At 41.0% G+C, this 17,908-nt stretch overlaps 1 protein-coding gene across 3 annotated transcripts in view; it reads right to left on the reverse strand.

Moving 5' to 3' along the window:
• Window positions 1-17,908, reverse strand: part of SLC24A2 (solute carrier family 24 member 2) — a 279,329-nt gene that overhangs the window by 42,486 nt on the left and 218,935 nt on the right. For all 3 annotated transcript variants that reach the window (XM_049896187.1, XM_049896188.1, XM_049896186.1), the window contains one exon: window positions 3,731-3,829. In XM_049896187.1, the coding sequence (XP_049752144.1) occupies window positions 3,731-3,829 (99 nt within the window). The remainder of the gene's footprint in view (window positions 1-3,730; window positions 3,830-17,908) is intronic.

The following is a 17,908-nucleotide window of genomic DNA, read 5'->3' on the forward strand; positions in this document are numbered from 1 at the left end:
TACAAGCTTGAGTATATCCCACCTGAATTTAGAGACCATCTCAAGAATAGATTTGACACATTGAACACGATGACTGAAGACCAGATGAGTTTTGGATGACATCAAGGACATCAGACATGAAGAAAACAAAAGGTCATTAAAAACACAGGAAAGAAAGAAAAGACCAAATGGATGTCAGAAGAGACTCTGAAAGTTGCTCCTGAACATGGAGCAGCTAAAGCGAATGGAAGAAATGATGAAGTAAATGAGTTGAACAGAAGATATCAAAGAGCAGCTCAAGAAGACAAAGTATTATAATGAAACGTGCAAGACCTGGAGTTAGAAAACCAAAAGGGAAGAACACACTCAGTATTTCTCAAGCTGAAAGATCTGAAGAAAAAATTCAAGTCTTGAGTTGCAATATTGAAGGATTCTACGGGCAAAATATTGAACAATGCAGGAAACATCCAAAGAAGATGGAAGGAATACACAGAGCCACTGTACCAAAAATAACCGGTCGATGTTCAACCATTTCAGGAGGTAGCATATGACGAAGAACCGATGGTACTGAAGGAAGAAGTCCAAGTTGCACTGAAGACATTAGCAAAAAACAAGGCTTCAGGAACTGATGGAATAACAATCGAGATGTTTCAACAAATGAATGCAATGCTGGAAGTTCTCACTAATTTATGCTAAGAAATTTGGAAAAAAGTTCCCAAGCCAACTGACTGGACGAGATACATTTCAAAGAAACGTGATCCAACAGAATGGAGAAATTATTGAACAATATCATTAATATTACATGCAAATAAAATTTTGCAGAAGATGATTCAAAAGACACTGCAGCTGTACATTGACAGGGTACAGCAAGAATTTCAAGCCCGATTCAGGAGAGGATTTGGAAAGAGGGACATCACTGCTGATGTCAGAGGGATCTTGGCTGAAAGCGGGTAATACCAGAAAGATGTTTACTTATGTTTTATTGACTATGCAAAGGCATTTGACTGTGGATCATAACGAATTATAGATAACATTTCAAGGGATGGTAATTTCAGAATATTTCATTGTGCTCATGCGGAACCTATACATAGACCAAGAGGCAGTCATTCAAATGGGACAAGGGGATACTGTGTGGCTTAAAATCAGCAAAAGCTGTGTATCAGGATTGTATCATTTCACCCTATTTATTCAATCTGTATGCTGAGAAAATGATCTGAGAAGCTTGAATATATGAAGAAAAACATGACATCAGGATTGGAGGAAGACTCATTAACAACCTGCAATGTGCAGATGACACAACCTTGCTTGCTGAAAGTGAAGAAGACTTGAAGCACTTACTGATGAAGATCAAAGACTACCTGTTGAGATGTATGGATTACACCTCAACATAAAGAAAACAAAAATCCTCACAACTGGACCAAAAAGCAACATCATGATAAACAGAGAAAAGATTGAAGTCGTCAAGGATTTCATTTTATCTGAATTTGCAATAAACACCCATGGGTGCAGCAGTCAAGAAATCAAACGATGCATTGCATTGGGCAAATCTGCTACAAAAGACCTCTTTCAAGTGTTCAAAAGCAAAGATGTCACTTTGAGGACTAAGGCGTGCCTGACCCAGACCATGGTATTTTCAATCATCTCATATGCATATGAAAGCTGGACAATGAATAAAGAAGACCGAAGAAGAATTGATGCATTTGAAACATGGTGCTGGTTAAGAATATCAAATGTACCATGGAATGACAGAAGAATGAACAAGTCTGTCTTGGAAGAAGTACAGCCAGAATGCTCCTTAGAAGGGAGGATGGTGAGACTTCTTATACACTTTGGACCTGTTATCAGGAAGCATGAGCCCCTGGAGAAGTACATCATGCTTGGTAAACTAAAGGTCAGTGAAAAAGAGGAAGACCCTTGAGGAGACGGATTGACATGGTAGCTGCAAAAATGGGCTCAAACACAGCAACTATTGTGAGGACCGGGCAGTGTTCTGTTTTCTGTTGTACATAGGGTTGTTCACGAGTCAGAACTGACTCAACAGTGCCTAACAACAACAACGGCATTTCTTAGGAACTAAGGCATTTGGAGACCTAACCAACATTGGAAGGATCCTTGGAGTTATGGATTCTACTTCCTCATAGAAAGTTAAATCCAAGTTAAGGTCACCCAGTTACTAGGAGGAAGGCCAAGACTGAATGCTGGCGTCTAAGTCTTTTACGCCATGATGCCTCAGTCCCAAAGAGAAATCAATGAGTTGAGCAGAAAATGGAGCTTATGTAACTGAACCAACATATCACAAGCAAAATTTAACCTATGTAATAGACTTTTGTGGTATGGCCTTACACTTTCATAATATAAAAGCAAAATATACTCATTGTAAAAATTTGTCCAAGTTCACAGAACCGTAAAGGAACCAATAAAACAAAAAACATAATTAACAAGAAGTAACTATTGTTAATATTTCAGCTTATTTTCTTCCAGTTTTTCTTTGCATACCCAATGGAATCTTGACTTCTTCGTTACCAAAGATTTTCCTGAGTTAGAAATCAGGGTAACAGGAGAGACAGACACTCTTCTAAGGAATGACATGTATTTTGAGTACAGCACTGTTGAATTTTTATCTGCAGATAATTTTAGTTTCTTGGGCAATCGCATCCTTTATAGCATAGATCCAGATTAGGTTAAATTTAGCTTGCATTTGGAATCAGAGAGCTATGTTATAGTCACAGACAGGAGAGAAGGAACATCATGTTCCAAGTTAAAATAAGATGCAGGAAATGTCATGATCTGGTCACACCAGAGGCTCAGAAAAAGCCACCAAGAGACCTGGGCTGATACGTAGGAAAGGAGAGGCAGTGTCATCTCACAGGGACTCTGTCACTCAGTTCAGGAGCGACTCAGGAAGTCACTGGTAATTTAGTGGGTGCGCTGTAGGCAAAGTCATAAGTATAAACTCTGGTTGTTGTTGTTGGGTGCCTTCAAGTGCATTCTGACTCACAGCAATCCCATGTGACAGAGTGGAACTGCCCCATAAGGTCTCCTAGGCTGAAACTTTTATGGGAGTAGACCACCAAACCTTTTCTCATATAGAACAGTTGGGTGGGTTCAAACCACCAACCTTTCAGTTGACAGCTGAGTCATTAAACATTGTGCTACCAGAGTCTTCTCAGCTTTTGTTAAACATTAAGTGACTGGTGTATGTGTGTGTGTGTTTCCTCTTGATGTACCAGTAAACCAAGTGCTGTGGAGTCTATTCCAATTCATGGAGACCCCATGTGTGTTGGGGTAGAGCAGTATTCTATATGGTTTCCAATGACTGATTTTTTGGCAGTCGACGGCCAGACCTTTTTCCCTGAGATGCCTCTGGGTGGACTTGAACTTTCAACCTTTTTGTTAGCAGCCAAGCACTTTAACTGTTTCTCCACCCAAGGACTTCTTTATGTAGAATCGCCAATATAAAATTATTTTCTACCCTTAAATGGAGATGCTTGGTTAGGAGGTGGTTTTATTTCAGGCTTCTTGAAGAATCATTTAACTCTTCCTGGAGTTCCCCCAGAGTTACTCTGACAGCACTGTGTCCAGTCATGCCCTGTACCCACCAGGGGAAGAGGGATTCATTTCTTGATGCCCAGGAAAAGTCTGCAGGGCTCCATGTGTCTGCTGGGTCAGGGGGGCCCATACTGGGTCCTGCCTCTCTGCCCCCCTTCTCCTGCCCCAGGGAAGGCATGGGATAGAGTCTCCCTGTACTCACCCACATGGTTGGCAGCCCCGTTTTGCCTGTCATTCTCATCCACCTGACATTTCTTCTTAGCGATCTTGTGGAGAATTGAAGCCTTTTCTCTGAACCGCCCTGAAGCAGAAGAAAGGAGTGGGAAGGAAATGGGGTGAGGAGGAAGATACAGAGACGGGCTCAAGGCAAAGGGTGGAAGCACTGGTGAAGCAACATGTGGTGCCCTGTTATGCTGCACTCTGGCATCCACTGCTCCTTTCTGTCCAACCCAGCTATCCTAGGGCCTGCATGAAGGGTGCTTTCTTACCTTTGTGGATTCTTCTGCCCAGTTCTCCATTTGAGACCCTCAAGCTGCTGGACCACCACAGACCAAAGGTTTGACCTGGATCTCCCCCTCCCAATTGCCCACAAAATACACAAAAGCATCAAACATCTCTACAATTCCTCCTACTGCTGAGACCCAAAACAGGCCTAAAGAAAAAGCTGTTCCGAAGGCACAGCCATTTCCTTGGCATTAAATGCTAGTCCCAGGCTGGCTTTGACAATGGGCCAGGAAGGAAAACCAAGCCCACACGTCTTTTGATTTGACTTTGGTTTTCAACCATTTATCATAATTAATATTGCAATTTCTAAGTGGCTCAGGAACATGCATCGAAGCTCTTCAACCAGCTGAGTCAGCTGCAATTAAACATTAAAGAGGCAATTGAATCCACTTGGGGAGTTAAGGGAATGAATAATCAACTGAGCACAGCAAGTACTGTCTGAGGGAAGGTGCTAGAAAATATACTATTGTCAAAAGAATCATTTTAAACAGAGGTACCACAAGTATAATACATCGTTTCATCTCCATTATTGACATAATTAATGGGTAAATGCATGCAACAAGCACAGAAAAAAAAAATCCATGCAAAAGTGTAGAGGTTAGAGAAATACAGCGCACTTCTTTTTTAATCCTTGATTTTCTTCTCTGGGAACATTCGAGGTACAAAAGCTTCTCACTTTAAACTGACTGACTATTGCCTAGATTCAGGTATAATCAGTCCCTCGAAATACCACAAACTCTACAATTTCCCCACCAGTCCTTTGTTGTTGGTGGGGTTCCATAGCAGGGTATTAACGGGAGTCTCATTCTACTTTTCTAATTCTGCCAAAACCAAACCAAACACCAAAATGTTTCTCCTGGAGAGCATCTCCTCCTAGGATGAGGCATGGCAGATCAGCATCCCTTATCCCTCCTGTCTCTGTGGATGGATGGATATCATGGGGTGTGGTCATACTGGTGACTTGTGTGACTGGATGGGAGTGAAAGAGCCATAAACTAGAGTGGGATCAGTTGACTCCAAAGGTGAAGGTGACACAGGACAGAGCCCTTTCTGCTCAGAAACCTAGACACCTTGCTAGCACACAGCATGTAAGTACCTTAGTCTAGGCAAAGAATGTGCAGCATGGGGCATAGTGTCAAAGGAGGTCAGAAGGGAAACATTACACAGAGAAAAGTAGGTCAGCATGTGGCTTCTGCTTTACAGGAATGAGAAAGAAGGATGAGGTGATGGGCATGACGTCCATCCTTGAGGGGTGTTGGAAAGCTATAGGAAGATCAGCATTAGGTTCACCATCCTGAAAGTTATTATGAATGTTGTTGTTCCTATTTAATCTCCAAGAGAAAATTAAATAAATGAAATAAAGGGAAAGGAAAGAAGACCTGGGGACTAGGAAAAGGAGGAGGTAATAGGGAGCAAGAAAGAAAGAATAAAAAGAGAGAAAAAAGGACTACTTGGAGGGAGGAGGTAGGCAGGGAGCTGTGATTTCCTGGAAGCTGTTCTGGTAGTGTGGATGCAAGATACTTTCCTGGCCGCCAAATCTAGCCCTAGTTGGGAGACAGATGAACAGAGTATGAAGACCTAACTTTAGTACTCTATGGCCTTAAGCCTAAAGAAGACAACTCCAAGAAATCTTCAAATCATCTGGTGAAAAGCCCATAAGAGGAAAAAGGAGGTCCTGAAACTTTCTAGAAGATGATGTTTCTACTAATAAAACTATTCTACTGTGGGCTCATGGTCATTCTTTGAACTTAGCTCTAAGAAATAAAGATGATCAATAATAGCTATTTTAAAATGATATAAAAAATAATAAAGCAAGAAAGCATTCAGAAGAGGAAAAAAAATAAGCCCATGGGAATAAAACCTGAAATAATAACCCAATCCAAGTAAGGATATTGGAACCAAAGTCATGAATCATGGCAGAGAAAACATTTGATAGAAACCAGCTAACCACGCACTGCTTGTGGATACAAGAATCTTATTGGAACTTAGATATATTCCTGAGAGAAATGATAATAAGGGACCCCCAAAAGCACGTAATGGTCCACCCCCTCCCTCTGCCAGGACATACCTTTCAGAACAGTGTATGCCACTGTTACTCATGGGTTGGTTTTCCTAAATTCTCCAAGGGGTGGCTGGGAGAACAGGGTGGGAAATGTTTCTCCACCATTTTTATAAGCCAGTAGTGTTTTTGAGAATGTGCTTCTTACTTTCCCCACTCAGACACATCTCAGATTTTCTGTGTTATTGAAAAGTGGGAGGGGTTAGCCTTATTTTTGGCAAGGCAAAGCAGTGGAGGCTGGGTGGGGTGAACAGGTAGGTGGAAGGCTCTTCTTTGGAATTCAGCACACATGTGTGCTCACTGAGAGTGGTGGAGCAGAGCCTGACAAAGCAAGCCTTGCTCATTCTAGCCCTCTGGACACCCTAGGGATTACCACAGGGCACCCTTTGAGAAACGCTATGAGGAGGAGGCTAATAGGACTAGTGTTAGCATGTGGTCCCATAGGCAGAAGCCAGCAGAGAACTTGTGATTTTCAAAGTGATCCTTTGTGTCTTGAGGTAGGAAGCCATGGCACCTCAAGACCTGTTCAACCACAAGCTGGGAGAACACCAAATAGGGTGTGTGTGTGTTGGGGACAGCACAGTATTGGGGTTAAATGGATGGGTCGATTTGGGTTCAAGTCCTGGCTCTCTCACTGCCAGGTGACTTTTAGTAAGTTCCTGAATATTTCTAAGCTTATTTCCCCTTCTGCTAAATAGGGGCTCCAATGACAGTGGCTCCTGAGTTAAATAAAAGGTCTAAATGAGAAAGTGTATGTAAAGGGCTTATCCAAGTGCCTGGCATTGGAAGAGCTCCATAAATAAGAGGAAAAAGAAAAACAAAAAGGCCTTGTTGGATTGGTACTCAGGTTTTAGTGAGTCCTCCAAGAGTCTCCTTTAAGATCACTTTACATCTTCCTGAAATTCAGAAGGTCCAGGTGATGGAGCTGGCCTTTTGTGCTGACCTTAAAATTGAAAGAGGATGATCAGCTTTTCCCCATCACTAGTGAGGACAGAACAAATGTCAATGAGCCACTGCCACAGACTGGATTTGGGATGGCTCAAAAGAACTTCCTGATGCATGAGTTTTGTAACCCCTCTGTGCCTCAGTTTTAGAATCTGTAAAATGGGGATAATGGGAACACCTATCTCATATCATTGTTAGAAGGTTCAATGGGTTAATATACATCAAGTATTTAGAAGGTCTCTGACACATAGCAAGTACTCAAAAATTGTTACTCATAAAGTGTTATAATTATTGTGGAAGTGAATGAATGACAGCAAATTCCTCTCATAAATTGCTCCAAATAAGATTGACAAGTAAGATGGAATTGAGGCTTAACAACCTTGGGGCAGTAGACCATGGCAATAAAGAGATTGCTTTGATAAACTATTTTAGGCAGAGGTTCCATGTTGTCATATGGGGTGGCACAAGGAGACAGATCTAAGAAACAGCTTTAGCTTTGTGCCTGGTGATAAAGAACCAAGATATTTTTGAGTACTTTTCAAGGTGAGTGAAGAAGTGATTTTTAACATGCTTTAAGGCGCCCTTAAAAATACACTTTGTTGTGGTGCAAACCCTTAACGTTGTGTATTTTTTTTTATCCCTACAGATATTTGTATAATTCAAATCTCAGAAATAGCAAACTCTGCTGAAATCGTGAGGCACCTACGTCAAAACCTAGTACACAATTTTAACATAGTTTTGGTTGCTCTGAAATTTGCAGAAAAAAAAAACCTGAGTGTTCTCAGAGGAGTGTGTGTTGAGGGGGTGGTCGGGAAGTGTGGAAGGGAAAGATCAAAAGCATAAGGGCCTAGAATGTGAATAAGAAAAAAAAAAAAAAAACCCCAAAAACAAAAAACCAGGAATCAAAACCCTTTACTAAATCACTCTGGCATAAAACAGAAGCCCCCAAACTTGCACTGGAAGTTTGGAGTCTGCTTGCTCAAAGGAAGTGGATTTGGCTTCCGTTCTGCTGTTAACTAATTAAAACAGTCCCTGGGAACTTCTTCACCTCTTCCCCATCAAGCCAGGAATAAGCGGGGTTACAAAAGGAACCCTTTGGATGGGGTGAGGTTAGCTCCTGGCTGCCAGAACATTCTGAGTGTCAGCAATACAGAAAAGATGGGACGAAGGAGATGTATAGATGCAAAGGCAGCGACCGCACACCTCGGCGAACAGTCCTTGGTGGGGGAGAAGGAAAGAAAAAATGAAACAGAAGGGAAAACTTGAAAACAGTCTTTTTGAACCTATTTTTGTGTTTTCAGTACTCCTTTTCCCGTCTCTTTCTCTGAAGCTTATGGATTGGCAGGTAGCTTAAAAAGTAGAGTGTGCCTGAACTTTGCTCCTATTTTTTCTTTACCTTTTTTTCCTGGAAATGTAGATTCAAGTAGGGCAGACAGGCCATTGTCACGCTGAGAAGACTTGCAATGGAATTGATGTGGCAGTAAGCAAATTCTAACTTTGGGGTCATCCTGGACTCCTTTCTCTTTCACACTCCACATGCCATCATCAACTTCCAAAAAATTTCAGACTTTGACCACTCTCCCCGCCCCCTCTTCTACCCTTTTGGCCCAGCCACAATCAAGTCTCAATGGAACAATCCAGTAGCCTCCTAACTGGTCTTCCCTTTTTACTCTTACCTCCCCATCTCCCAGGCTAGGCTCATTCTTGCAGCCTTGGTGATCTTTAAACATGTAAATCAGATCATGACACTTCTCTAGGCAAAATCTGTGTTGGCTCCCCAGTTCAAACTGAAAGCCAAAGTCCTTAGAATGACCTATAAGACTAACCAATGAGGCTCACCTAGACTGCTCTGACCTTGCCCTCTACCACTCTCCGCGCTTACTCTGCTCCAGCCACACTGGTCTCCTTGTTGTTCCTTGAAAATACTGTGCACTAGCCCTTCCCAAGGCCTCTGCATTTGCTGTTGCCTCTACCTGGAAGGTTTTGCCCTCTCTCCTCAATTGGCCTGTGGGGCCCTCAAGGATGGGGGATGCTTTCACCTGCCCCTCCAGCGTTCAGTGCAACGAATGTTTTTGAACATGACAATATTAACACAAACAACAAAAAAGGACAGGTTAGTGGGCATGTGTGTGCAGAGAGGTGCTCAGAGGGCACACCATTGGAAAATTCATTGCCAATTTAGTCTCCTTTTGGGAGTAGAGAAAGAAGGAAGGACCAGAAGCACACTGCAGGAAACTCACCCGATTTTACTTGGTTAGTGCTGTGGTTAAGTTTCTAAAGTCTAACAGTGTTTGCAGTTAATGTTCTCCTATTTTTGAGAGGCTTTAAAATTTTTTTTTTGAGAACATCTAATCGAATTCAGGCAAAATTGGAATTTTGCAAACCAAACACCTCACAGCAGGCATCGGATTGAAGAATATGATGTTTCAGGAAAAATGGCCAACTTACTGACCTTTGCTGGGGCTGATACTGCTTGAGACCTGATGTTCTTTATTGCTTTGAGTCGCCTGCTTTATTATTTTAGAACCTAATTTTCTAAATGATTTCTACCCAATACACACAGATGCAAATTACTCACACTGCCCCTACAAAGCCATTTTTAACAACAAAGAGGTTTGTCTGATTCTCAGATTTGGAGTTCTGAGCCAGGTAGGGGCTGCCAAATACTAGGTTTGAACATCTTCCGTTTGTTTCCATCTCTTGCACCCTGTGGATATCTAAAATAAATGAATAAAGAATTACTTTACTAAGGCAGGCCCCACATACTGAGGCTCACCAACATTTCACCCCACTACCACCTAATGGGTGGAAAAGAGTCTTTCAGAATCAGCTTGTTAAAGCTTATACCTTGAGTATGCCTCTGTGCACATGGGTTGTGACATTAATCTACTCATTAGGGCCAGGGTTTTGATTTATTCACAGCACCTGGCAAATAGTAGGTGGTCAATAAATACTATGATCTATACACAAAACCCACCACCTGTTATTTTGTTGTACTGCATAGGTTTGTGTGCTATGATGATCTTTGAAGCTACGCAACTGTCACCCATGGTGGACAGGTTTCAGCAGAGCTTCCAGACTAAGGAAGAAAGATTTGATGATCTACTTTTGAAAATTAGCCAATGAAAACTTTTATGGATCAAAGGGGAACATTGTCCAACTTGCTTGCTTTGGACATGTCATCAGGAGGGATCAATCACTAGATGAGGATATCATGTTTGGTGAAGTAGAGGGCCAATGAGGGTGTGGGAGACAGTGAGATGGATTGGTACACTAGCTGCCATGATGGACTCGAACATGCTGGCAATTGTGAAGATGATGCAGGACCAGGCAACGTTTTGTTCTGTTGTATATAAGGTCACCATGAGTTGGTGTCAACTGGATGGCAGCTACCAGCAAGGACAGTATACATAAAGCTATGCCAGTGTCATCCAAGGTAGACAGCTATCAGCAGAGCTTCCAGGCTAAGGAACAACAAAAATATACATAAAGAACAGCCTAATAAAACAGTTCTTTGTCATGATAAGCTGCTATATCACCCAGCTACGTCGATGTTAAGTTGAAGGTGTTAGATTTGGCCAGTGTGTGTTTAGGATAGCACTTTTTCATGTACTTATGCCATTTCCTGTTACCTGGATTTCATGCGTCTGGGAATTGTCAGTTAATGCGAGTTTCTATTTTCCTTTTTTTTTTTTTTTAAAGCCTTAACTTTACTTTGTAAACTAGTGCCTGTAAATCTCATTTGAGTTGTGAGTTTCCAACAGAAGTGCAGACACATGCCCAGAGTCCTTTACTAAGTGTGGTCAAAGGCTTCAATGCCCATGACTAAAATGAGACGATTCACTGCATTTCAGATTTAATCAAAAGAGAAACTTACCATGCTTAATTGAACATGCCAGCCTCCTGGTAGAACAGATTCCCATTTTTTAATTTTTATTTTTTAAGAGAAAACTTCATGGGGGAAAATTATATTATTAATTTATAACCACAGTATCCACATTTGACTGATTAAAGGCAATGTAACATTTTGAGCACCAGGGGTGTCAAAAATAGACAAAAAGCAGCATCCACAGTTTGCCTTCTGCTGCCACTTCACACCTTCCACATATGCAAAGTGGCAAAGTCTGCCTTCACTTGCCAAGGTCCCATCTTTCTGCTTTTACTGCTGACAGCTTAGATCATGAACATAAGATGCAATGAAATTTGAAAAGCTGGATGTATTATAATGAGAAGACTTCCTTGGTCCTGGTTTTCAGGAAGACTGTGTGTGGCTTTATCCACACAGCTAGTTTGGTCTTTTGGACAGACCTGATGCCGGTTATTAGCTGGTTACTCTGGTTGTGCAAACTGACCAGGCTGCTGTCTTCCTAAAATCCAGTCCCCAGGAAATGCTTGTAAGAATACATCTCTAAAGAAGTAATGTGGTTAACAACTGGTGAATTCAATACATGTATTTTTTGGATAAAGCCCAGCTTGACAGAAGGCATCTGCTTAAGTGCCCCCAAAAATTCTTTGGTCATGGAAAGCTGGACTGAATGAGTTAAACCATAAACTTGGAATGAATGAAATATAACATGCTATTGGAAATGGTGTCTGTGCACAATGGGGGTTCCCCACTTTGGTAATTGGAAGGTGGAAACTTAGCTTGCAGTGTGCTTGTCAGACTTTCTGCAGGGATAGCAATGGTCTTGAGGTAAGAAGGGGACATGCTGTGGTGGAAATTGGATAATCCGTGGAGGAGAAACAGCCCGGTCATTTCATTTAGAGAGGACAAATACTTTCATCTCAGCCGTACCCTGGCTTTCATGCCATTTTGTAGGAAAATAATTTGAATCCCTGTGCAAAGGACTTATTTAAATTTGCTGTTTGAGTCTCTCTCATTCACTATCAGTGGCTGCATAAATCAGTGCCATCCCTTTAGAAGGCAATTTGGTAGTATCTTTTAAAACTCTTAATGTGTATACCCTTTAATCTGGCATTTCTATTTCTAGGAATTTATCTTTCTTTATCTTTCTATGTAAGTCTTCTACTCAGTAGAGTCTACTGTATGGGCAATGAGAACGTTCATGTAGTTTTGTTGAAATAAGTAAAGACGGAAATATCCTAATGCTTATCAGTAGGGAACTGCTTGAAACTACTGTGGAATAGCCATCTAGTGCAATACTATGTCACAGTTCAAAGGAATGAGAGAAGTCTGTGTGTGCTGATCCAGAAAGTTCTATAAGATGTAATTAAAAAAAAAAAAAAAACCAAACCCATTGGCGTTGAGTCGATTTCGACTCATAGCGACCCTCTAGGACAGAGTAAGATGTAATAGGTTAAAAAAAAAAAAAAAAGCCAGATGTATGACAATGTATAACATTATCCTATTTGTAAAAAATTGAATTATGTTAAAAGATTGTTATAAGCGATTACCGCTAAGGAATGACTGAATTCTAGAATAGGAGGGAGGCTCACTTTTATCATTTTTCCTTTTGTAGTGTTTGCTTTTTACTCCCGTGTGTATGAAATATTTTTATAATAAAAAAGACTAGCTAAATTTGTGATTAAAAAATTGAATGTTTGTAAAATTTTGAATTTGTAACTAAAAGCAAATATACAAATACTTGTTGTTGTTGCCAGGTACCACTGAATCGGTTCTGACTCATAGGGACCCTATGTACAACAGAAAGAAACACTGTCTCATCCTGTGCCATCCTCACAATTATTAGTAGTGTTTGAGCCCATCGTTGCAACTACCCTGTTAATCCATCTCATTGAGAGTCTTCCTCTTTTTTCCTGACCCTCTACCTTACCAAGCATGATGTCTTTCTCCAGGGACTTGTCCCTCCTGATAACATGTCCAAAGTATGTGAGACAAAGTTCTGCCATTCTCGCTTCCAAGGAGCATTCTATCTGTACTTATTCCAAGACAGACTTGTTCCTTCTTCTTGCAGTCCGTGGTGTATTCAATATTCTTCACCACCCCCATAATTCAAAGGCATCAATTCTTCTTCGGTCTTCCTTATTCATTGTCCAACTTTCGCATGCATATAAGGTGACTGAAAATATCATGGCTTGAGTCAGGAGCACCTTAGTCCTCAAAATGACAACTTTGCTTTTGAACACTTTAAAGGTATCTTTTGCAGCAGATTTGCCCAGTGCAATGTGTCCTTTGATTTTTTGACTGCTGCTTCCACTGGGGAAACCCTGGTGGTGTAGTGGTTAAGTGCTTTAAGTGCTACGGCTGCTGACCAAAAGGTCAGCAGTTCGAATCCACCAGGTGCTCCTTGGAAACTCTATGGGGCAGTTCTACTCTGTCCTATAGGGTCGCTATGAGTCGGAATTGACTTGATGGCACTGGGTTTGGTTTTGGTTTTTTTGGCTTCCATTGGTGTTGACTGTGGTGTTGACTGTGGACAACTTCAATTTTTTTCTCCATTTATCATGATGTTGCTTATTGGTCCAGTTGTGAGGATTTTTGTTTTCTTTATGTTGAAGTGTAATCCATACTGAAGGCTGTAGTCTTTGATCTTCTTCAGTGCGTGCTTCAAGTCCTCTTCACTTTCAGCAAGCAAGTTTGTGTTATCTGCATATCGCAAGTTGTTAATGGGCCTTCCTCCAATCCTAATGCTGTGTTCTTCTTCATATAGTCCAGATTCTCAGATTATTTGCTCAACGTAGAGACTGAATAAGTGTGGTGAAAGGATATAACCCTGATGCACACTGTTCCTGATTTTAAATCACGCAGTATCCCCTTGTTTGGTTCGAATGACTGCCTCTTGGCCTATGTACAGGTTTTGCATGAGCACAATTAAGTGTTCTGGAATTTCCATTTTTTGCAATGTTACCCATAATTTGTTAAGATCCACACAGTGGAATGCCTTTGTATAGTCAATAAAACACGGGTAAACATCCTTCAGGTATGTTTTCAGCCAAGATCCACCTGACATCAGCAATGATATCCCTTGTTCCACATCCTCTTCTGAATCCTGCTTGAATATCTGGCAGTTACTTGATGATGTACTGCTGCAATCTCTTTTGAATGATCTTCAGCAAAATTTTACTTGAGTATGATATTGTTTGATAATTTCTGCATTCTGTTGGATCACTTTCCTTTGGAATGGTCACAAATATGGATCTATTCCAGTTGGTTGGTCAGGTAGCTGTCTTCCAAATTTCTTGGCATAGATGAGTGAGCACTTGCAATACTGCATACATTTGTTGAGACATCTTAATCGGGATTCCGTCAATTCTTGGAGCATCGTTTTCTGCCAATGCCTTCAGTGCAGCTTGGGCTTCTTCCTTCAATATCATCAGTTCTTGACCATATGCTACGTCTTGAAACAGCTGAATATCAACCAAGTTTTTTTGGTATAGTGACTCTGTGTATTCCTTCCATTTTCTTTTGGTGCTTCCTGTGTCGTTCAATATTTTGCACATAGAATCCTTCAGATTTGCAACTAGAGGCTTGAATTTATTCTTCAATTCTTTCAGTTTGAGAAATGCCAAGCGTGTTCTTCTCTTTTGGTTTTCTAACTCCAGGTGCTTGCATGTTTTATCATAATACTTTGTCAGAAATACCTCCCCCACAAAAAAAACCCAATGCCATCGAGTCGATTCTGACTCATAGCGACCCTATAGGACATACATATATATGTATGTATGTACATGTATCTTTTTTATTTGTTCTTTTAAAGATCTATTCCACAGGAACTATCTAATGCACTATTTGCTACATTTAATCACATTAATAAAAAATTTTCTCGGTGAACTGGATCAAATAATAGACAAACCTTTAATTTCAGACTCTGTGGCCCAGGAATCTACCTACCACAATATTGGTGGGTGTATAGCTAAACTGTGAGATCGAATTTTTAGAAGGTTTAATCCTAAGAGCCAACTGGAAACTACTGTCTACTATCATACTTAATAAAAGGCAACAGTTTAAAATTTTGAACTTGGGACTGGAGCCCACCCTGGCTTCTCCAGAGAAGGGGGAATAACTCCTTTCTAAGGCAGCCCATGCCATCAAAGGTCTTCCTATGCTGGGCTGAATCTCTCTCCTTGAACTGGGGAAGGTTGGTTTCCTTCCCCAATCATGACACAACCCCTAGCTGCATTTAAGTTGGTCCCTAGAGCTCCCTCCTGGTAAGATAGCCCCTTCTTTACCTTTGCAAACTGCCCATGGGACCAATCCCAAGAAAGAGGCTATAATGAGAACTTCGAAAACAGGTTATCTTACCCATGTTACGTGGTTGTCCCCGTCAGCCAGAGCCTCCAGGTCATCCATTACCACCCAGACCTTCATTTATGTATGGCTCTGAACATCTCTGACCTGACTCAATCTCCCGCCTCTGTCACATCTATAAGTCTCCTGTATCCTTAATCTCTTCTCTGAATACTCTCTTTGCTTTTTCATCCCAACTGAAAGTTGGCTGTTCCCTGAAGGTCCCTTTCTCTTCTGTGGTCCTTGAAAATGGCAGCTATTTGCCCTTCCAACCCCCTCCCCACTCCATTCCCTCTTTTTCTTCTTCACTGAATTCAGATCATTTATCCTTCCTCCTTTGGAACACAAGCCATCAAATACTACCACCTCTACCCCAACTGACTTCCTGGTCACCCTTCCCTCATTCCTGATAATTTCAGAACACAGTTCACTATTTTTCTGTCCACCATTACTCCTGTCACCATCCTTGTTGACTTGATCTCCTTCTTCAACCATGACACAACCCCTAGCTGGAGCTCTCCAACACTTGCCTCCTCAGCTTCTTAACTTTCTCACTTCCAACTATCATTTTCTCCAGCTCACCTCATCCACCCACTCCTGTGGTTAGTCTCTAGACCTTTTTGCTACTAATAAATGCACTACTTGATTTGAAGCATCTCACTTTCTGTCCATCAGTCTTTATCTTTCCACTAAAACAATTCTTTGATCTCATTGGGGCCCTCAGTTCACTGATGCTATCTTTTTTGTTACTGCCCTTCTTTAAGACACATTCTTCACTTGGCTTCTTAGACACCATTGTTTCCTGGTTCTTGTCCTGTAGCATGGGCCACTCCTCCGTTTCCTTTGCTGGGCTTCCCCACTTCTTTCCAGACTCTAAACTTTGGAGTTCTTAGGGATCAGTGTTTGGCCTCTATTGATTATCCAGGTATTCTCATCTAGTTCTATAGCTTTAAATATCACCTATATCTAACCAGTTGCCTTTGAGTTGATTCTGACTCATGGCGACCCCATGTGTGTCAGAGTAGAACTGTGCTCCATAGGGTTTTCAAAGGCTGATTCTTTTTGGAAGGAGATTGTCAGGCTTTTCTTCTGAGATGCCTCTTAGTGGACTTGAACTTACAACCTTTCAGTTAGCAGCTCAGTGTGTTAATATTTGCTCCACTCAGAGACACCACCTATATGCAATGATCCCCAAATTTACATCTACAGCTTTGTCCTCTCTTCAGTACTCCAGACTCCCATATCCACTGCTTTCTCAACATGTCCACTCAATGTCTAACAAGCATCTCAAATTTAACATTAGCTCTCCATATCCCTTATATACCTTTCTCTGTTTCCAGTCTTCCCCATTGATATACATGACATTGCCTTTCATACAGTTGTATGAAAGTGAGATTTCTCTGTTGTAGAGAGATTGCAAGTTACCTATCCAATATCCTTTCTCCTTGTATCTCTTAATGTTATAGCACTTAAATTACTGGGGCTGCAATTCACTTAACTTTATAGATTACATTTCCAAGCTCCCTAGAAGCTAGGTGTGGCCATGTAATTGAGTTTGGGCAGATTTTACTGTGTGGGACTTCAGGGAAAATTTCTTAAAAAGGAGACAAAATAGTAGGGAACATCCTTTTGGTCTTTCCTCCTTCCTGGATGCAGATGTGGTGGCTGGAGCTCCAGCAGTAGTGATCTTGGACAAGGTGTCCTTGAAGTTGAAGTCATATATTAGGATGATGGAGAAAGATGGAGGGAGCTTGGGTCTTGGATTATCATGGAACTGACATGTGCCATATACCATCTGCTTCTGGACTTCTTTTTTTTTTTTGAGGGAGAAATAAACTCCCATCTGACTTAAGCCACCACTAATGCAGCAGAACCTATCCTGCCTGATATATCAGTAGATGTAACACGGTCTCATTCCTTTGAGCAAGGATTAAAATGTAATGTGAAGGACAGAGGTAATGCCAAGGACCTGGTTTTAGAACTACATTTTCAGAGGCTACATCTTGGGCAATGAAAATTGATGATAAACAGTATTCCAAAATCCAATCTCTCTTTGAAAAAGAACTGGACCATTTCACTGCAACTAAGAACATCAAATGACTGGTTAGACTATATGACCTTCAAGTGATTTTGTTTTTTTTTGAAATAATGGGGGTGTTCAAAGATCAGCTACATGCCTAACTGAGGACTCCATGATTCATGTAAGACATGATTACTTTCTTGGCTTGGACAAAGGACTATTGGTTGCCATGAAACTGTAGCCTTAATTTTATTAAGGAAAAGTCATTGTAAGTTTTTCCTTTGTTAACACTTTTCATACCTTCTTTTACTTACATGAGTGAAAAAAGATTGACTTTTAAACTAGTAATTGAAATTATTTTTCTAGAGACGGCTTCTGTTAAGTGACAATACATTTAGGACAATACAATGCAGGTCCCTTTCCCCATACATCTCTTCTTTGCAAGATATTAGTCAGTATGTCTGTCTATCTACCTACATGCTTTGTTTATCTACAAGAGCCAAAATCACTAGTTATGGACACTGCCATTGTTGGAAAAGTCTCCTATTTCATCTCTTGAATCACACAAGTGTATGTTTTCTTTTGAATTAACTTTCAACATTTTCACCTGAAACAATTTTAGGAGGGAAACCAAGTTTGATTT

The sequence above is a fragment of the Elephas maximus genome, chromosome 9 (genome assembly GCF_024166365.1).
Source record: "Elephas maximus indicus isolate mEleMax1 chromosome 9, mEleMax1 primary haplotype, whole genome shotgun sequence".
NCBI classification, from domain to species: Eukaryota; Metazoa; Chordata; class Mammalia; order Proboscidea; family Elephantidae; genus Elephas; species Elephas maximus.